The sequence below is a fragment of the Ovis canadensis genome, chromosome 4 (assembly GCF_042477335.2).
Source record: "Ovis canadensis isolate MfBH-ARS-UI-01 breed Bighorn chromosome 4, ARS-UI_OviCan_v2, whole genome shotgun sequence".
Taxonomy (NCBI): Eukaryota; Metazoa; Chordata; class Mammalia; order Artiodactyla; family Bovidae; genus Ovis; species Ovis canadensis.
This window is the reverse complement of record NC_091248.1, coordinates 61,502,606-61,524,064: the sequence shown is the minus strand read 5'-3', so window position 1 is coordinate 61,524,064 and position 21,459 is coordinate 61,502,606. Positions and strand designations below refer to the sequence as shown.

At 39.1% G+C, this 21,459-nt stretch overlaps 2 protein-coding genes across 5 annotated transcripts in view; one reads left to right on the top strand and one right to left on the bottom strand.

The window, feature by feature from the left end:
* Positions 1-1,420: 1,420 nt before the first annotated feature.
* EFCAB10 (EF-hand calcium binding domain 10) lies at positions 1,421-14,423 on the top strand. The gene is made up of 4 exons (XM_069587897.1): positions 1,421-1,560; positions 12,895-13,059; positions 13,170-13,257; positions 14,346-14,423. Exons 1-4 carry the CDS (start codon positions 1,452-1,454, stop codon positions 14,380-14,382), a joined length of 399 nt encoding a protein of 132 aa, XP_069443998.1. The 5' UTR covers positions 1,421-1,451; the 3' UTR covers positions 14,383-14,423.
* RINT1 (RAD50 interactor 1) overlaps positions 13,264-21,459 on the bottom strand; it is a 24,295-nt gene continuing 16,099 nt past the window's right edge. For all 4 annotated transcript variants that reach the window (XM_069587875.1, XM_069587873.1, XM_069587872.1 and 1 more), the window contains 5 exons: positions 20,858-21,057; positions 17,308-17,522; positions 15,839-16,019; positions 15,648-15,766; positions 13,264-14,729 (listed from right to left, as the gene is read on the bottom strand). In XM_069587875.1, the coding sequence (XP_069443976.1) occupies positions 14,549-14,729; positions 15,648-15,766; positions 15,839-16,019; positions 17,308-17,522; positions 20,858-21,057 (896 nt within the window). In that variant the 3' untranslated portion in view covers positions 13,264-14,548. The remainder of the gene's footprint in view (positions 14,730-15,647; positions 15,767-15,838; positions 16,020-17,307; positions 17,523-20,857; positions 21,058-21,459) is intronic.

Genomic DNA, 21,459 nt, shown 5'->3' with positions numbered 1-21,459 from the left:
GCTTGAATCTGTAAACAACACATTGCTTTGTTTTGTATGTTTTTAAACTTTATATAAATTGATTCATGCAATTTATATTCTTGAGACAATATTATGTTTTTGAGACTCATCCATTTTGTTGCCAGTAGCTACAATCCGTTCCTGCAAAGCTTTATAGTATTCCATTGTGACTCTATCAGTTTTTTTAATCCATTCTACTTTTGATGACCTTTGAGCTGCTATGTCTTCTATCGTGAGCAGTGCTGTTCTGAACATTCTTGTACTTATCGTGGTACAGGTGTACAAGAGTTGCTGTAGGTGTGGAATTTCTGAAGAATGTTTACACTACCAAGATAATTCCAAGGTGGATGTTCTACTTTGGAAAGCTGCAATCATCACTGGTTGTTTTGTTGCACTATAGCCTTACCAGCAGTTGATACTGTTCAGCTGCCTTATTTTTACCAGTTTGGTAGATGTAAAACGGGCATAAAATGGCATTTTCTTGTAGCTTTGCTTACAGGATTGCTGGAGAAGCTAAGAATATTTTCATATGTTTATTGGCCATTTGTCTTTCGTCTTCTTGAAGTGACTGTTCTGGAATAACTCTCTGGTGGTGGGAAAGGGAACTGATCTCAGAGCCTGGCCCTCAAGAGCAGAAGTCCAAGCCTAGAGTTTAGTTTCTCAGGTACTTCCATGGCTAAGTAGAGGCCCCTCCTCGCCACCTTATTTAGTAACTCTCTCTCAAAACCACTGTCAAGTGTTCTGTTTCTCCTTAAGACTAGCTCCAAACGGTCTAGTGAAGCAAACACAGACTTCATGACTGCGCCGTCCCGTAGAGAAAACGGCCCCTTCCTGCCTCACCACCAGCACTGCTCTGCAGGCTGCTCACACCAAAGGTGCTGCTTAGGACTCTCCACTGGACACCCCTGTTATTATAGAAGTTTCCCTGGTGGCTCAGATGGTAAGGAACCTGCCTGCAGTGTGGGAGACTAGGGTTCTATCCCTGGGTCGGAATAGGGAAGGAACTAACAACCCACTCCAGTATTCTTGCCTGGAGAATTCCATAGACAGAGGAGCCTGGCGGGCTACAGTCCTTTGGCTCAAAAAGGGTCGGACACGACTGAGCGACTAACACATTCACGCACACTGGGCGTATTATTACCACATGAGGCCCTGGATCAACAAGCACTGAGCAAGGTGCTAGAGACAGAAACAGGAAAAGATCACCAGGCGCAACCCTCAGCCCAAATGGGGGACAAGGACATCTTCCCACAAGGGGCTGTGCACTAATCTCCCTCCTGCTTCGGCGTCTGCCCCATCTCACACTTCCCAAACTGCCTCTTCTGGATGAGGTGTAGACTTGGTGCCCAGGTGTCAGCCAGTAGGGGGCGCGTTACGTAACCGGGCGGAAGGGGCGGAGCCGAGCTGCGGCGACGCTGCCTGGTCGCCTAGCAACAGCCCAGCTACGCTCGATGGAGGCCCGCAGCAGCAGGGAGCTCAAAGCCAGGAATTATTTGGAAAAACATCGGATTATGGACTTGCTGACCTATCTTACCAGCGCCCTCCTCTTTTTCCGGCCGGGTAAGTGTCTTGCAAGTGTCTTGTCTACCACTCGACTTTCCGTCCCACAGCGAGCGGTCCTCAGAAATTCCTCGTATAGTTATCCCTCCACGCGTGCGTCTCGGGGGACGAAGGACAGCTTCCTTCCCGGATACCACCTCCCCCACTCCTCCGCAAACACTCTTTCATGCCTCTCGGCTAGTTGAGCCCTCCTGCTGCTTGGTGGGCTGCAGTCTGTGGGGTCGCACAGAGTCGGACACGACTGACGCGACTTAGCAGCAGCAGCAGCAGCTGCCCGTTAACATTGTGGCTTTCAATTAAACGAGACTTAACGCAACGGCCGCTTTGTGCCTGCCTCTTGCCAAGTGTGGCGGAACTCTGGCCGGTGAGAGTTGTCGCGGGTGGAAGAGAGGCTCCGGGGATCGCTAGTCTGGCTCCTCGCTCCATCCCTTAGTACTTTGTGACTGGGCAAGAGCCTGAACTTCTTTCCCCTCTTCTGGAAAATGGAGATTATAATAGTACCGATCTCATGGCAACGTGGAGAAGATTAAATGAATAACGTATAAATCATCCTTATGTCTGCAACCAACAGATGTTCCCAGTATTACCCCTGCCCTCAAAGAGTTTTTAATCTGGTAAAAAACAGTTGATAGGGTAGAACAGAAGGATGTTCTTGAGACAGATTTTTCTGACATTTTTAATACACTCGATCCCCATATAAAGTTTGAATCATTTCATAATTTTTGTGTGGCCTGTAAATTTAAAATTTATGTTTAGGTGAAAATGAGTTGATGTGCTTCTCCTCAGGGTGAAGAATGGTAGTTTGCCTCATATGGAGTTTCCAAAATGCCAAAATTGCCTATTTGCTTTTGTATAAGGAAATGTAAATAGCCAACACTCCAATTTTGTCAGAAACCACCCAGCCAGTATGGTTATGTATAGAGTGATCAAGTTCTTTCTAGTTGTTTTAAGACAATAAAGCAGTAAAAAACTCTACAACAATGAAAAAGAGATAGAAAAAAAATTTTTTTAATACAAAGGAATGCACTTTTTAATGCACTGGGGAAAAGTTGCTATCAAACTAATTTTTAAAAACCTACTTTTTGAAAAAATGACTACTGTCTCTTGCTGGGTTTTGACAATAGTGGTGAAAACAATCTTTTGCTTTTAGAGGCAGGTGTGTTTGTGTGTGTGTGTGTGTGTGTGTGTGAAAACTTCAGAAATAGAAGTAAAACCAATAATCACCATTTTGCATACACCAAAAAGACAGTTTGCAAACCAGGAGGACTCAAACCAGAACAAGGAATGAGGCTCAGAGATTTATTGTTAGAAAGCAGTGAATTGCGGTGAGAAGGCAGTGACTGTTTATTCTTCACAAAAATTGGTTAGAATATTAGCATCTTCGTAAATGATAGGGAATAGGTTAATGGTTACCTCATATCAAACTTGGGAAACAGTTTAAATTTTATGCTTAAGCTTTCCAGAGGCAGAAGCAAGAAATGACCCAGATCAAGTTAGTGTTGTAGAAAAAGCTAAATTAAGCTTTGCTTGCATGACTTAATTGGTTTTGTCTGTCCAGGGAATTTTTCAAGACTGGTCTCCATTTAATCTTGATTTTAACAATCCACCTCCCCACCCTGCCTCCTTCTTTTGGTCGTTCTCTCTTTGGGCTTAAAAGTATGACCAGCCAGTATTGCATTATTCTCCGTTACCCCATTAATGTAGTCAGGCCCAAGAATCACATACACAGTTTGCATTAGTTGAGTCCTTAAGTGGGAGAGCCATGTAGTCACTATGTTAATCTTTCACAGGGTTATTGTTGATATTGTCTGGTTGTTGGTTCCTGATGGATGCCATTTGGCACATGAGTAGCTGGCGACAGGCATTTAAGACTCGAGAGTATACAACACACTAGAGCAGTCAATATGCTAACTATAAGGAAAACAATAGCCGAGAATTGAAAAATTGTCCAGAGCAGAGATTCCCAGAAGCCAAGAATTTAACAAGTTAAATAATTCAAATGGGTTATAACTAGAAGTTTTTTAAGTTTTACCTTTCTAAATCTACCAACAGGTATTTTTTTTGGATTATGTGCCATTAGTCTTAAATTATTTATATAGGTACAGCCTGGTGTATCAGCAACCATGTAGCATCATGATCCCTCAAAACAGGATGAAGTGAAGATGTTTTATTTCAGGAGGCCAGTGTTGCAGGTGAACTTTCACCTAAATGAGGTCTCCCTGTGCTGTGAGCCATAAGGTAATTTATAATTTAACAAGAGGCATTTCTATGGAAACAAAAGAAAAAGGCTAATAGTTTGAGCAAATTATACATTCAGTTTCTGAGTTTACGAGAGCCCATTTGAGAAAATTTTTAGATTTGAGTTCAAAGCATCTCCAGATGGTGTCATGAGACTGGCAGTTACAGTCCGATGGATTTTCCTGGCTTGCAGTTTGAATGTATCTTGTGACCTTCTGGGTGGCCACGTAACAGCAGGCCTGTGGGTTGCCCACACATGAGCTGTTGTGATTTCTCTGAGGTTTATATCAAGTTGTCCAGCATATCCAAAAGATATATTCTATTTTCCTTACTACTTTTCATACACTGTTTTTTTCTTTCACCCTTATTGTTGCTAGCAGCTTTATTTTTACATATGAATTATAAATTTTAACTATTTGTAATCTTTGCTTTCCAGTGAAAACTAGGAAGCAGGCAATGGTGAACTATCATATATTACTATCCTGTAGTGGATTAGCAAATTTATAAAGACATAATCATATTTTTTAGAGACATGGTTTTTTACTATACAGTTTGTAATGTGGCAGAAGACATATTAATAGACCCAAATATCCTCTGTCTCTCTGTAAAAATTAATAAGCCAAAAGTAAGTAAACTTATGTTTAACAGTCAATGTCTTAGTACATTATCTTCTCTGGAAATGATCTAGATATTCAATGAATATCATTATTTAGTTTACCTTAGTATAAACTTTACATTTATTTAAAACACTTGCTTTTAACAATTATACCTGGATTATGAACATTAAGATAACCCAGGTATAATTGTTAAAAGTAAGTGTTTTAAATTGATGCTTTTGAACTGTGATTTTGGAGAAGACTCTTGAGAGTCTCTTGGCCTGCAAGGAGGTCAAACCAGTCAATCCTAAAGGAAATCAACTCTGAATATTCATTGGAAGGACTGATGCTGAAGCTGAAACTCCAATACTTTGGCCACCTGATTTGAAAACTGACTCATTGGAAAAGACCCTGATGCTGGGAAAAATCGAAGGAGGGAGGAGAAGGGGACAACAGAGGATGAGATGGTTGGATGGCATCACCGACTCGATGGACATGAGTTTGAGCAAGCTCCTGGAGCTGGTGATGGACAGGGAAGCCTGGCATGCCGCAGTCCCTGGGTTTGCAAAGAATCGGACACAACTGAGCGACTGAACTGAATTGATCTTAATGTTTCTTGTTGGCAAATTCTATAACAAATAGCATGAGCTTATTTGACTAGTAAACCCAGACAGAAAAAGTTGTATGTTTGCCTGATATTTAATATTGACTATTCTGAGAAGACATGCTTGTTTTTATTAAACCAACAAACTTAAACAATAGCTTTTATTTATGAAAGATCATTTTATTTATTCTAGATCATGTGAACTTGAAAATCATGTTTGTTTCTATATCTCTGAGAGTTTAGGAATGCTTAATAAGCTCTAATTTTTTTAGGGCTTCCCTGGTGGCTCATCTGGTAAAGAATCTGCCTGCAATGCGGGAGACCTGGGTTCAGTCCCTGGATTGGGAAGATCGCCTGGAGAAGGGATAGGCCACCCACTGCATTCTGGCCTGGAGAATTCCATAAACTGTATAGTCCATGGGGTCACAAAGAGTCAGACACAACTGAGTGGCTTTCACACATTACATCAATTTTTTAAGCCAGTTAAATTGAATTTTTTATAAATTAATCTTGGCAGTACCATCTGAAAGTAATAGAAAAATGCCACATTTACAGAGACATACATAAACATACAGGCAGACACAAACAGAGATCTCATAGCCTTCATTAAATTTTAGCCATATCTCAGGTACTGTAGGGGCTTCCATCATAGCTCAGTTGGTAAAGAATCCGCCTGCAATGCAAGAGACCCTGGTTTGATTCCTGGGTCGGGAAGATCCCCTGGAGAAGGGATAGGCTACCCATTCCAGTATTCTTGAGCTTCCCTTGTGGCTCAGCTGGTAAAGAATCCACCCGCAATGTGGGAGACCTGGGTTCAATCCCTGGGTTGGGAAGATCCCCTGGAGAAGGGAGAGGCTACGCACTCCAGTATTCTGGCCTGGAGAATTCCATGGACTGTATAGTCCACGGGGTCACAAACAGTCGGACAGAACTGAGCGACTTTCACTGTAGGGGCCTCTCTTGTGGCTCAGTGGTAATGAACCTGCCTGCCAGTGCAGGAGATGTGGGTTCATTCCTTGGGTTGAGAAGATCCTCTAGAGAAGGAAATGGCAACCCACTCCAGTATTCTTGCCTGGAGAATCCCATGGACGGAGAAGCCTGGCAGGCTACAGTCCATGGTTGCAAAAGAGTTGGACACAACTTAGCAACTAAACAACAACAACAAACAAGTATTGTAATATAAAACTCCAAAGAATAGTTGGATCCACACTGTAATTCTGACAGATAAACTAAGATTACCTGCTCACATGGCCAAAGGTTTCTCACTTAAAGATTTTTGATTTGCATGCTGCTGCTGCTAAGTCACTTCAGTCGTGTCCAACTCTGTGCGACCCCATAGACGGCAGCCCACCAGGCTCCCCTGTCCCTGGGATTCTCCAGGCAAGAACACTGGAGTGGGTTGCCATTGCCTTCTCCAGAGCATGAAAGTGAAAAGTGAAAGTGAAGTCGCTCAGTCGTATCCAACTCTTAGCAACCCGGTGGACTGCAGCCTACCAGGCTCCTCCATCCACAGGATTTTCCAGGCAAGAGTACTGGAGCGGGGTGCTATTGCCTTCTCCGGATTTGCATGCTATAAGGATCCTATTAGATTTTGGAGTCATTTTGTCTTTTAGAGGCTTCTGCATACCAACCAAAGAACACATTTCATTGTCTCTGAGAGGTTTGGGATCCTCTTTTTTAAGGGTGACCCTTAAGTGGATTTACCTAAGTTAAAAATTTCCCACAGTAGCCACCACAGTTCCAGAAGTGCACACGTGTGCCTGCACACACACACATACACATTCACACGTGTTCCCAGTCACTCCCATCTTCCCCATAAAGTTAGAACACAATTTTGATATAATCAGTGTTCAGAATTTACATTATTAGCATTAGGCAGATATCCACAACTAATCCACGTAGTATGTTATGATTATATGTCCTTTGTTTTTTTCTCCTCAAGCTAATAATGTTACATTTTAAATGTTTGCTTCAGTTTTCTGTGTAATTGTCGCTAGCTCACCCATACGCTCTGTTTTCACAAGTACAGATCTCATCTCATTACGTTCATCTCATTTACATTCATCAGGTCACCACATCCCCACCTCCCCTGCTGCAGTCTGGACTGACCGCTCAGCTGCCCTGCTATGCAGTAATTATCCAGGGATTTCCCTGGGATTTCTCAGGGATTTCCTGAGTGGGGAACCCAGGTCTCCCACTCGCTGCACGGGTGTGCTCTTCAGTTTCCACCCAAGCCCTCCTAATGGCAGAAAAAAGGCAACTTGTACCCTTAGCATCTGAGACCTCATCCTGATGCTGCGTAGCAAGTTTCTTTGAAGTCACTTGTTTTAGCTGAAATGAATGTTTTGTTCTCCTACAGATACATGAATGTCCTTCCTTATCCACAGTTTTGCTTTCAGCAGTTTTGGTTCCCTGCAGTAAGCTGCAGTATGAAAATATTGAATGCAAAATTTCAGAAATAAACAATTGATAAGTTGTAAATTTCACACTCTTGTGAGTAGTGCTGATGAAATCTGGAACCATCCTGCCTCAGCCTCAAATTGTCCCTTTGTCCAGCCTGTCCACCCTGAGTCACTTAGTAGCCATCTCAGTTACAGGTTGATGGTCACGGGACTGCAGTACTTGTGTTCAAGTCACCCTTTTTTTTACCAGAAAAAATTTACAGATTTTACTGAATACTGGACCCAAAGCACCAGACCAGTGATGCTGCCAGTTTGGATATGCCAAAGAGAAGCTATAAATGCCTCCTTTAAGTGAAAAGGTGAACATTCTCAACTTAATAAGGAAAGAAAAAAGGTCACAGAGTGCTGAGGGTGCCAAGATCTTTGGTAAGAATGAATCTTCTCTCCATGAAACTGTGAAGAAGGAAAAAGAAATTCCAATTTTATTGTTGCGCCTCACACTACAGAAGTTATAGCCACAGTGCATGATAAATGCTTAGTTAAGATGGAACGGGCATTTGTTGTTCAGTCGCCAAGTCGTGTCCAACTCTTCGTGACCGCATGGACTGTATACAGCACGCCAGGCTTCCCTGTCCCTCACCATATTCTGGAATTTGCTCAAGTTCATGTCCATTGCATTGGTTTGTATAAGGTATTTTGAGAGAGAACACATTCATATAACTTTTGTTATGGTATATTGTTTAAATTGTTTAATTTTATTATTGTTGTTAATTTCTTACTCTGCCTTATTTATAAATTAAACTTTATCAGAGAAACATGTATGTATAGGAAAACACATAGAATATATAGGGCTCAGTACTATCTGCGGTTTCAGACATCTACCAGGGGTCTTGGAATGTATTCTCCATGGATAGATAAGGGGGAAACATCATATATCCATTTCTTTTTTACTTTTTAAAAAAATATATTTTGTAGATTTTTTGGCTCTGCTGGGTCTTCATTGCTGTGCCTGAGCTTTCCTAGTTACAGAGAATGGGGGCACTCTCTAGATGTGCTGCACAGGCTTCTCTCTGCGGTGGCTCCTCTTGTTGTGGAGCACAGGCTCTAGGTGCATGGGCTTTAGTAGCTGCAGAACGTGGACTCAGTAGTTACCGTTCCCAGGCTCTGAAGCACAGGCTTAGCCGTTGTGGTGCACGGCCTTAGTTGCCCAGTGGCATGTGGGATCTTCCTAGATCAGCAGTTGAACTGGTGTCCCCTGCATTGCCAGGTGGACTCTTAACCTCTTGGCCACGAGGAAAGCCGCTCCATTTCTTAATATGTTTATTATTCACTGTTGTAAGAATGATGCTCCTATGATAGTGAATAAGAAGAAGCATATTTACTATTGTATGAATAATGCTCGGGCTTCCTTGGTGGCTCAGATGGTACAGAATCTGCCTGCAATGCAGACCTGGGTTCAATCCCTGGGTGGGGAAGATGCCCTGGAGAAGGGAATGGCAACCCACTTCAGCATTCTTGCCTGGAGAATCCCATGGACAGAGGAGACTGGTGGGCTACAGTCCATGGTGTTACAAAGAGTCGAAGATGACTGAGCAACTTACACACATATGAATGATGCTCAGAAAGAAACGATGTATCTTTATCTTGGATTTTTGCAAAGCTCCTGGCATTATGATATGTATCTCAGTTTGAAAACCTTGGAATTGTAAGGGAGTTATGGAAAATAAGACAGGACAGTGTGGCTGGGCTATTACTGTTATGACAACACATCCATGATCCCAAGTCCTTGATCCTCAAATTCTAGAATCTCTGAAAGCCAGATTTTCATAATTCATTTAACAGCCAAATCTGACATGACCTGAATCATTTGGTAAGAAAATCTGGCCTTTCCTAGGATGTATTGGGAAATACAGTCTCTAACTGGGCAGCCATTCCCAGTGGCAATTCTATGCTGTGGGAGGAGGGAGTGTACCTTTTTAGGGGATAGCATTAAAGAAATCAGAATTTTTTTAAAGGAGTAGTTACCCAGGTAAGAGCTACTGTTTGGAAGTGGTGAAGATAGGATGAATTTGAGAACTATTGATAAAGACTTGGGAGAGATCCTCATGACTGACTAGGTTTGGGTATAGCAAATGCTTCTTATGTGAGTTAAGTGTGGTAGAGGCCAGGAGCTGTGGAAGCACACTGCGTAGGTTTATACCAACTGTGTGGCCTTGAGCAAGTGACACTTGGGAGGAGGAAATGAAGTTAGCCTCAGAAAATGCTTAGTGTAGTACCAGGCACATAGTAAGGCTCAGTAAATACTATTAGTATTACAATGTTGAACTTGAAGTTTGTGTCCCTTGAAGAACTGTCGTCATCAACTGACATTTATGTAGTTTAAGTGGTTAGTAACATTTGGCTCTTCCCTTTGTGTTTTAAAAAAATCTATATCTTATTATATATACTTCCGTTACAAGCATTTTTCAAAACATTTTTAGAAGCAGGTGGAGTATAAATTATAGATTCCAAATATGGTGGTGCTAGTGGTAAAGAACCCGCTTGCCAATGCAAGGGATGTAGGAGACCCGGTTCGATTCCTGGGTTGGGAAGATCCCCTGGAGGAGGAAATGGCAACTCACTCCAATATTCTTGCCTGGAGAATCCTATGGACAGAGGAGCCTGGCAGGCCACAGTCCATGGGGTTGCAAAGAGTTGGATGTGACTAAAGCGGCTTTGCACTGTTGTAAGCATTTTCAAAACATTTTTAGAAGCAGATAAGAGTATAAATTATGGATTCCAAATATAAGCATTATAGCACCCCATGTAGTCTAAAGGATATACAGCAACAAATCTTCATCAAAGTAACACAGTAAGTTCCATCAGCATTGTTTATTCTATTCTTAAAAAGAAATATAATGAACTGAAATTCAAACATAGATGTTTTCTGATTTTGAAATAGTTAAGAAAGAAATGACGTAGATTGCATATGTGATTGCGTTAGTAACCTATTTGCTGCTATAGTGTATTCAAAGTTGCACCAAAAGGCACTATATTAGATTAAAAGTTCACCTACTTCTATTTTCAACACACAAATTCCAAGGAGGAAAATACATGGAGGAGAAACCTATGTAATTAAGAGAGATTTAAAAACATAACCTATCACAGTGAGTGGACTTTATTTGATTACTGATTTTTAAAGAGCATTTATAATTTATGAAATTTGTGAGACAACTGGAAATTTACATAATGTCTGGCTATTTGAGAATGTTAAGAATTTTGTTGGATGCGTAAATTGTACTGAGATGACAGTATTGTAGTAACATGGAAAAGAAAAAGGAGTCCCTCTTCAAACAAATGGTGTTGGGAAAAATGAGTAACCACATGCAGAAAAAGAAGACTGGACCCCTGTCTTAAGACCATTCACATAAATGAACTTGAAATGGATTAAAGACTTAAACCTGAGACATGATACTATAAAATTCCTAGAAGAAAACATAGGGAAGAAGCTCTTCGACAATGGTCTTGGCAACGACTTCTGGATATGAATGACACCAAAAACACAAGCAACAAATGCCAATATCAACAAGGAGATTAAATTAAACTGAAAAACTTCTGCACAGGGAATTCCCTGCCAGTCCAGCAGTTGGGACTCAGCACTGTCACTTCCAGGGACCCAGATTTGATCCCTGGGTTGAGGAAAAAGATTCCATAAGCCACATGGCACAGCCAAAACAAAAAGCGGAAGGTCTTCTGCACAGCAAAAGAAACAAGCAACAAAATGAAAAGGCAGTCTGTGGAATGGGAGAAAATTTTTGCAGATCATATATATGATAACAAACGAACAACTTGATTTAAAATGGGCAGAGGAACTAAATAGACATTTTTCCTAAGAAAGACATCCAAAGGGCAACAGATACATGAAAAGAGGCTCTGTATATTACAAATCATCAGGGGAATGCAAGTTAAAACCTCAATAAGGTATCAATTCACACCTGTTAGAACAGCTGTCATGGGTGGATCCTGAGGACATTGGACTAAGTGAAATAAGTCAGAGAAAGACAAACACTGTATGGTATCACTTAAATGTGGAATCTAAAAAAGCCAAACTTATAAAAACAGAGAGTAGAATGGTGGTTACCAGAAGCTGGCAGGGGAGGGACAGGAGAGATGTTGTTTAAGGGTGCAAACTTGTAACTAGTAGATAACTATAATAAGTCCTGGAGATCTAATGCACAGCATAGTAATTACAGAGAACAATGCTGTATTATAAGCATTAAACTTGCTAAGAGACTAGATCTTAATTATTCCCATCACAAAAAAGCAGTGCTCACTGTGTGATGTGATAGAAACATTAACTGGTACTATCACAGCAATCCTCCTGCAGCTTAAATGTACAACACCAACAAGTTGCACACTTATACAATGTCAATTATATCTCAGCCAAAAAGAGGGGGTTCTAATCTTTTAGAAATACACACTTAAACATTCCCTAATGAGAGATGATTACTGCGATCTACTTCAACATCAACACAGGAAGAGGGAACTAGATGGGATCATGGTAAAATAAGACCAGCCACGAAATGTAACAGTTGAAGCTGGTGATGAGATCATTATACTTTTGTACTTTTATAGATGTATGAAATTCTTAATGGCTTCGGTTTTCTTAAGAATCTGTCTCCCAGGATTGAATGCAATGATGAGCAGGTGAGGCATTCCTCTTCTGAGCCACACCATATTTTACTTCTTTTAGCTTTATCATCATCGCTCCCCTGCAGTATTTCTGCAGAGTGAATTGATCTTGATTTTTCATATTTAACATTGTTTAGATGAAAGACAGCCTATGTATCTAAAATACTGCCCTTATATTAGGACTGAACATTTATGCTTCCTAACTGGAGGATTATGTTAACCTAAATGTTTGTTTTCGAAAGTCTATTCTTTACCCTTTCTTTTAGTTGATCTTCTTTCCTATGTTATGATGTTCCACTTGGGGGTTTTCAACTCTCACTGTAAATCAGTCACTTGAGGACTTTTTTTTTTAAATGCACAAGTCTAATCTCTGGACATTTTTTTTTTCTGTCTTTGGTTCCATCTCTTGATTTTTATTTTTTTTAATTATGAAAGTATAATAACATTTATAGGAGACTTGGAAAATACAAAACAAGGTTACATATAGTTCTACTGTAACAATTATTAAGTAGATGAATTAAGTTTTTAGTTGAGAGTTTTCATATCAAACTCTCAGAAATTACTAGAATGAATATACAGAGAAGTAGAAGGATACAGTAGACCTGAATGGACATTTTTATTCAATCATCTGGAGTAGAGCACTTGTATATACAATTATTTAATTGTTCAATGTCTTGCCTTTCCTGTAAGCAAGGCTGATATTCCCAGGGCCTAGCCCAGTACTTCAAACATAGGTATTTAGTAATTGTTACATGACTATTTCCATTTATGACAGACATATTTTAATTTCTTATCAGAAAGCATTGGAACTGTTCTTTTACAGAAAGACCAAGAGAGTATTTAATATCTATATTGGAACGGCTGAGAATTGCCAAGCTATCAGGCGTGGCTCTCCCTTTCTTTATGGATAACTCTAACATTGCATCTATGTTTGAGATGCTGGACTCCTCGAATAAAGGATCCATATCATTCGTACAGTATAAAGAAGGTCAGTATCTTTTACAAACTGAGGTAATAATTTGTAGTTATTACATAAGTTTCCCTAGCTGAAACTAATTCTCACTTTGTAAAGTTTTCTTTTTTCTTATTCTCTTATAGCACTAAAAACCCTGGGTCTGTGTACTGAAGGTGAAGTTTTAAAAGATGATGGACATGGAGTAACTTTCGAACAATTCAGGAATGAAGTGTAAGCTTATTTTTAAGTGACTTTATTTTATGTAAATAATGTGGCATGATGTTGACGTACAATTAATACATTTTAAAACAGAGGGTCCTGCCTTTTGATAGAAGCATTTCATTCCCTGGAAACTTTCAGCTTTCTGTCTAGAAAGTGAGGACAGGGAGGGCTAACAGCAGTCTCTAAGCCTGCGGGGAGGGAAGGAAGGGGATGCTGGGGTAAGGAGGTTCCAGAGGCCACTTTATTCTGTTCTCAATGGGAACCCCCAGCAGTTCTCAGAGAATGAGATAGAGAAGCCCTACTCAGCCAGAGGAACTAACAGAAAAGCTTTAAGCGCAATATACTAGTTGGAAAATCTCTGTATATAGAGTAATGAAATTTTTCTCAAAATGATTTCTCACAAAATGAGTGTTTATCAGCAGTACAGGCTGCATGCCAGCCTGACAGTTTTGGATTTGAGGTATTAAAGCATGAATAGTATTAACTAAATGCTAAGTCAGGAAATAAAAACCATGCGAATGAAACTACTTACAGAAAGAAGCCTTTAGCTAAGCTAGCTCAATTTGTGTAAAAGTCTAATTTAACATAGTCCAAGGCCAAGGAAAAGCTGGAAGAAAGTTTTAAGATTCTCATCTCATTAATTACATAGATATTCAACAAAAAATACTTAATTACATTCCCTACTTCAGAGAAGATGGTAGCAGCACAATGCTCTAGTTAAAATGTTTCATCCACAAACCAAAGGTTGCCCACTGTCACGTGGAATGGAGCTAGGAAGTATTCTAAATAGAAAGACATTTATGGAAAGAGAGCAAATTCTATTTCAGTCACCATCTCTTGTGTTTTCTTATGGGAAACAGTGAATTTCCAAACTAGATACAGGAACTTCATACATTTTAAAGTGATTTTTTAAAAAAATTTTATGTTAGATTACCTGCAACAGTCTTCTCTAACTGGCAAAAGAAATTAAAAGTTGACTGTAATTTATTATCTCTGCTCCTGTATTTTATTCAACAGACATATTCACTGTGTATATTTGTAAATGGAATTACTCTGAGTTTTCGTAGCCTCTGAGCTTTTTGTTTTTGTTTTCTTAGGAACAAGAGGACTCAGGAAATATGGTCAGCATTTTAATAACACTCTAAGTCCCAGATAATAAATGATTCTATAAAGTTTTCAGTTGTCCAGTCTCATTAATTCAGAACTTCAGCATATAACTTGAAATCCAACTGGCTTCCTTTTTGTTAAAACAACAAAAACCAAAAATCCCAAACGAAAAAAGACCCTTTATTTTCCAGTGTTAGGGCCAGTTTGTCCTCAAATTAAGCAGAATCTCAACATCTTGCTGAGCCAGTTTATAAATCCCAACTTCGTTTAGTGCCGCTGTGGCAGGAGGTTGCCCTGAAGCTGACTGTAGGACGTCTCTGAGAAGTAAGGCAGAACCAACATTCAAATTCAAAAGAATGCAGGCTTCTTTTACACTGTTTAAAAAAAAAAGAGCAGGAAGGAAATGAGACCTCCATTATCTACATCATCCCATATTGTCCTGTAATGATGTCATTTGGAAAAACTAAACAGCTACCCTGCACTGCCACATCATAAGCCCTCTATAAAACTATGGATTAACTATTTGGCTCTTTCAACATGTGTTGACTGTATATCTACAGACTTTATATTTCATTAGATTACTATAAGGTAAAAGGATCATTGTTTTAACACATATTCATTACTTCCCTAAATATGATATTTGATACTAACAGTATATTAAATGTAGGTAAAACTTAGGATATGGGAAAAGAGAAAATTAAGGGAAAAAAAATAAGCAGATAGGCATACAGAATATTAAAACAAAAAAAAAAGCAGAAATAAGTATCATACTAAAATGAGCAAAAAACCTTTCCTTTTATATGTTTAAAAGGAATACTTCATAATCTCAAAAATCTAAATAAGTTTTACACCGATTTCTAAAAATACTTCTAAGAATTCTTCATATATCATGTTAGTTATACTTAGAACCGAAACTAATATCAAACGTTTAAGAAAACAAATTTTAATTTTTCTTCAGGCCTGGCCTGTTGTTCAGTACTAAACATTTTAAATTTCTTCTATTTATTCAATATGGCAGGAGTGCATTTGCTTTCATATTCTATTTATTTCCAAATAATAAGCATTAAACCAAGTGTTAGAAAACAAAGCTCAACATATAATTTATATCCAGCTCTGGTCAACTTTTGTAGGTTATGGGTCACATTTTATCATCACATCTTATGACTATTTTAAGTTGTTAATTGATGCTATGTATACTTAACATCACTGGAATCTTAAAGCTGTTTAAAAAGTAAACCACCTCCTCTAACAATTTGATAACATCAAAGTTAATTGTTAAATATTGTGCTTACTGTTTAAAATAATTTTCTGGCCTCTTGCAATAGTGAGAAAACAAAGGGAAAAGATTCCGAGTCATGTCAAAGTGCAGCTGAGCAGCTCCTCCTTCATTGAAGTGATTGGCAAGAATTATCTGAAAAAAGGACAATTCATATAGGAGTTGCCTTTATTATCACAGCCCAAAATACAGTCTGCTCTTACTTACTTCTTGATAGATGTATATGTCCAGCTTCTCTACAAGCATTTGCCAGAAAACTTTAAATAGGGAGAAGCAAAGCTGCTGTTCTAATTGAAGTAAACGGTCTCGTAAAGTAAGCAGTAAGGGGCAAGCTGAACTGGACAGGGACATCACCGCCTGTTCAGACTGCGATGGCAAGGACAACCACCTAGAAAAAGCAGAAACAGCACTGTCTGCAGCATATTAATTTTTATTATGAAATTTTTCATCATTCTGTATGTTTAAGATTTTTTAATTATTTTAAATCTGGGGAAGTACACTGTCCTGGGGCATTCTGGATAAGAAAAAGTGTACAGCCCAACATTAAAAGTGCTCTCAGAAAATAAATGTACCTGTTTGTTTATTTTATGTTATTTTATTTTTGGCCATGCCTCACAGCTTGCAGGATCTTAGCTCCCTGACCAGGGACTGAACCCAGGCCTCAGCAGTGAAAGCCCCAAGTCCTAACCACTGGATGGCCAGGGAGTTCCCTGTACCTATGTTTATACTTTTTGCTTCCCTTGTGATTCAGCTGGTAAAGAATCCGCCTGAAATGCAGGAGACCCCAGTTCAATTCCTGGGTCAGGAAGATCCACTGGAGAAGGGATAGGCTACTCACTCCAGTATTCTTGGGCTTTCCTGGTGGCTCAGCTGGCTAAGAATCTTCCTGCAATGCAGGAGACCTGGGTTTGATCCCTGGGTTGGGAAGATCCCCTGGAGAAGGGAAAGGCTACTCACTCCAGTATTCTGGCCTGGAGAACTCCATGGACTGTATAGTCCATAGGGTAGCAGAGAGTCAGATACAACTGAGCAACATACCCTTTCTTTCATGTTTATACTTTAGTTCTCAATGAAATACTCTTTATTTAAGGAGGATGATAAATTTGTAAACCTCCAAATTTAACATGACTTACTGATATAAAACAGTTAAAATATAAAATGCCTAACATTTAAGACATCAGTTAATTTTACACTGTTAATTTTCAGCAAAACAACAGGGACTATTGACACTTCTAAACTGATAAGTCCTCTGTGTGACACGGCTGTGCTAGGACAGACACTGCCTGTGCTCAAGGAAGCCACCGTCTGGGGGAGGTAACAGACATCACAAGGAATCGTTGACAGTGACTACACTACAGTGCAGGCATGCACAGGTACCACAGCAACACCTTGCTTTGTCAGTGGGTGACAGGCTAGGCCATTTAACCCCGTATCAGACACCAGCTCTCTGGATTTACAGCCACATCTGAAGGTTAAGTTATTATCCATTTATTCTGATTAAGACTGTCAAAACATATTTTAGAAAGATTTCCATCAAAAACAGTTAAAAGTTGGGAGTGCAAAAGGCCAAACTCCGTGCTACCTATAGACACTTTGGAAATCTGACTGCATGTTATCTGTTAACTTTTATAAACTGGAGTTGAGAGCTGACTTATAAGAAAATACAGAGGACTTACCTCTCTTTTTTATACAGTTTTGCAGCATCTTTAACTTCTCTAAAAACATGGTCTACTTGCCGGGTCAGCATGTCATGCTTTAAACGCTCTAACAGGTTAATCATGTCATCGAAGACAGAGCTTTCCATAGAGGCTAGCTGTCCTAGCTGCAGTTTACTTAAAGTGTTATTCTCTGCAAAGACTTCCAATGCTGCTTGTTGAAGTTGTAAGAAGAACTGAAAGCAAAAATATGTTAACATGTTGAAGATACTTTTTTAAAAAATATCTTGAGATCTAACTCATATATAACTCATTCATTTAAAGTATACAATCTCTTGGTTAAGACTCCGCTACCACTGCAGGGGGCACGGATTTGATCTCTGGTTAAGGAACTAAGATAACACATTCTGCGCAGTGTGGCCAAAAAATAAATAAAGAGTTCAGGGGCGTTTCATACACTCAGAGTTGTGCATCTATCAGCAGTCGGTTTTACAATGTTTTCATTACCCTAGAAAGAAATCCCACACTCTGCCATCATCTCCCATTGTCCTCCTCACCCCCCACCCCCACCCCTAGGCAACCACTCATCTTCTATCTCTAGATCTGCCTGTTGCGGACAATTCATACAAATGGACTCATATACCTATGATTCTTTGTACCTGGCTGCTTTCACTTGGTATAATGTTTCAAGGTTCAACCATGTTGTAATATGTATCAGTATTTCATTCCTTTTTGTGGCCAAATGATATTCTATTTATCCATTCATTAGTTGACAGACATTTGGGCTTGTTTCCACTTTTTGTCTTTTATGAATAATATTTCTATGATCATTTGTGTACAAGTTTCTGTGCAGATATATGTTTTCCTTTCTCTTGGACATATACCGAGGAGAACTGCAGGATCATATAGTAATTCTATATTTAACCTTTTGAGGAATTGCCAAACTATTTTCCAAAATATAGTTTTGGAAAGCCACTCTACCACTTTACATTCCTATTGGTTGCGTAGGAGGGTACAAATTTCTCCATGCTGTGCTTATAAATGATACTATATTATTATTATTATGGCCAATCTAGTTTGTATGCAGTGGTTTTGATTTGCATTCCCCTAATGGCTAATCGCATCTTTTTGAGACACAGATTGATAGCTGTAGTAAACCTAACACATACATGAGTTAAAAGAATTAAAATATAATTGTTTTTACAGTGCTATTTTAGGTAGAATTAATATTCTTCTTTCTGCCTTATAGGAAAATAACACTGTGGATAATTAGTAAAACATTAAAAACCAAAAACCTAAATGTCTATTAGTAGGGGACTGAGCATGGCTACTAGGAATTGTTCAGAGATGACGTTTGAGAGCCCGCCTTGGCATCTCTGCTGAAGCTGTCAGGGTAGTAGCACTGTCCTTTTGAGATTGTTCATCGGCCGTGGGAGCCTAGAGCCACCTATGGCCACATTTACCAGAGCCTGCCTATGAGTGAAGCCAGAAATGAACACCTTTAGAGCAGCCATGACTAATCCTTCCAGTTACACAAACAAGTTTCTCACCTCACCCAAATCAGGCCAGCATTAATCTGGGTTTCTGCCACCTATGACTGAAAAACTCCTAATTCTGAATGGGCTGGATATGTCAGGCTTGGCACAATCTGGCAATGGTCAGACAGCTGTTAGTAGAGGATCTAATGAATGGAAGCCGAACTCTGTCTACTCTTCCTATTTTCAGGTAATTCAAGGGCTTATATGACTTTTATTTAGAGTATTCACAACCTGAAGGACTATGAATGTGGTTAAATGATATTTGGTGTTAAACAGAATTTGTACCATAATAACATACCAGACACAAAGTTCATTCATGATTTGAAGAGTCAACTCTAAAATTTGATTATTTCTCTGTTGACAGAAGGAACCAGTTAATTCAATATCAGAATATTAATTTTCTAAGGACAGGGATGATGGCCAGTTCATCTCCATTGACCGACTACAGAGTTAATGATGTTCCACAACTATTTCACTGAAGCTAAAAATGTGCCCCTGAATGAGTCTCTTATTAAAGCATTGGCACAAGAAGCAAGAATGACTGTTTTACAAAAAAGCTAAGCAGAAAATGGAGCACTGTGGGGGTTGGTGGGGGTAGTGAATAAAGCACCTACTAAAATTAGGAACATGACACATAAAAGTACATAATGAATGAATGTATTCTGATTAGGTGACTTTATAAAGACAAACAAATTGATCATTACATTCCACTAATATTCATTTTCTGAAATAATTATTTTCCTTGCTCAGCAGAATGATATCATGCACATGTATTTCAGTTAACATTTCTGTAAAAAAGTCTTTAAATAATTACTAAGTCCCAGCCAAAAGACCCAGATTAAAATAAATTATGATTGTGTTTATCAGGTATTTATCTTGTTTACATCTATTATTAGTATATTTGTTTCCTGTTTTTTGGCTGATTATCCTGGATTTAAGATAAAGACTTTCATTTTGTTTTTCTCTCACAGTAAAGGAATACATTTTTTTCTATATGATGTGTTAGCAGTATAGTATAATATTTTGTTATAAATTCATAATATATTGGGACCACCTCAATGCTCCAGTGGTTGAGATGCCATACTTCCAATGCAGGAGGTGTAGGAATCCTTGGTCGAGGAACTAGGATCCCCACATACCACGCTGCTTTTTTAAAAAGGGATTCTTATCTTTTAGAGATACATATGGAAATATTTACCATGAAATATATCTGAGAACTACTTCAAAATAATTCTGCATAAGTAGTAGAAGAAAGGCTTAATGAAACAAAATTGGTACTAGAAGATGGGTGATAGGCATATGGGAGTTCATTTTAGCATTCTATTTACTCTTATGTTTCAAAAAAACAAAATATTAAACAATATTTTAATGTATGAAATATTTAGGTTAAAAATGTTTCTATTTTTATGACTCTTCATAATTTGTCATGTTTGAAGGCACTCAATAGGGACTTTCCTGGTGGCTCAGACAGTAAAGAATCCACCTATGATGCAGGAGACATGGGTTTGATCCTCGGATCAGGAAGATCCCCTGGAGAAGGGAATGGCAACCCACTCCAGTACTCTTGCCTGAAGAATTCCATGGATAGAGGAGCCTGGCAGGCTGCAGTCCACAGGGTCACAAAGAGTGGGACATGACTGACACTTTCACTTTTAAGAGCTATCAAATGTTATGTTCCTTAAAGTTCTGAATTTTATTGATTTTGACATCATTATATAAGCTTAGCTTTTTCTGAGATTGCAATTACCATTCAACATATTTCCCAAGTTTAAAATCTATAAGGGAAAGGTTTACTTTATAAACTACAATTTCATGAAAGGATGGCTTTCTTTTCCAATGATTAAAATATCAGGATGATTTAACTATATGACACTTAGATGAGAAAAATATGTACTGTAATCATACCTCCTAAGTTTGGCCCAGTTTTGATTCTGTCTAACGTGTGTTATTTCTGCTTGCTACAGATTCAACATTTCAAAAGGTAAAACTGTTCAAATTACTAATATATTACTTAATATAAAAGATTAACTTACAACATTGTCAGCCCAGTCTGCTAGCACTGTTGAGATATAGTTCACGGCATTAAGAATTGCACAGTACCGAAAGCCAAGGGAAGCTCTAGTCTCTTCTTTCATCACCTGAGTTAATCGTATCCTAAAATCATCTACTAAGTCCTTCTGTAACTCCAGGAACTGCAACTTTCTGGAAGCTGTGGGAAGATTTTTATACCTGTCTGTGGAGAAAATTAACAAGACATGTGAAGGTTTATGGGCTTCCCAGCTGGTGCTAGTGGTAAAGAATTCGCCTGCCAATACAGGAGATGTAAGAGACATGGGTTCAGTCCCTGGGTTGGGAAGATCCCCTTGAGGATGGCATAGAAACCCACTCCGGCTTGCCTGGAGAATTCCAAGGACAGAGGAGCCTGGCTGGCTACAGTCCATAGGGTCGCAAAGAGTTGGACATGACTGAAGCGACTTAGCACACACAGCATGTTAAAGGTTATGGTATAGGGTTTTCCTATTGGCTAGCTTTGATGGCTTTGTCAAAAATCAACCAACCATTCAAGTATGGATCCATTTCTAAACTCCCTAAGGATGTGTATTTCACAAGTACTGTCAAAACTCATTGATCTATA

Excerpts from the sequence above, each read along its gene's own strand:
- EFCAB10 (XM_069587897.1), top strand. The coding sequence starts at position 1,452 with ATGGAGGCCCGCAGCAGCAGGGAGCTCAAAGCCAGGAATTATTTGGAA. Across the intron at positions 13,060-13,169 it reads ATTCGTACAGTATAAAGAAG|CACTAAAAACCCTGGGTCTG; the intron begins GTCAGTATCTTT and ends ATTCTCTTATAG. Across the intron at positions 13,258-14,345 it reads GAACAATTCAGGAATGAAGT|GAACAAGAGGACTCAGGAAA; the intron begins GTAAGCTTATTT and ends TTGTTTTCTTAG.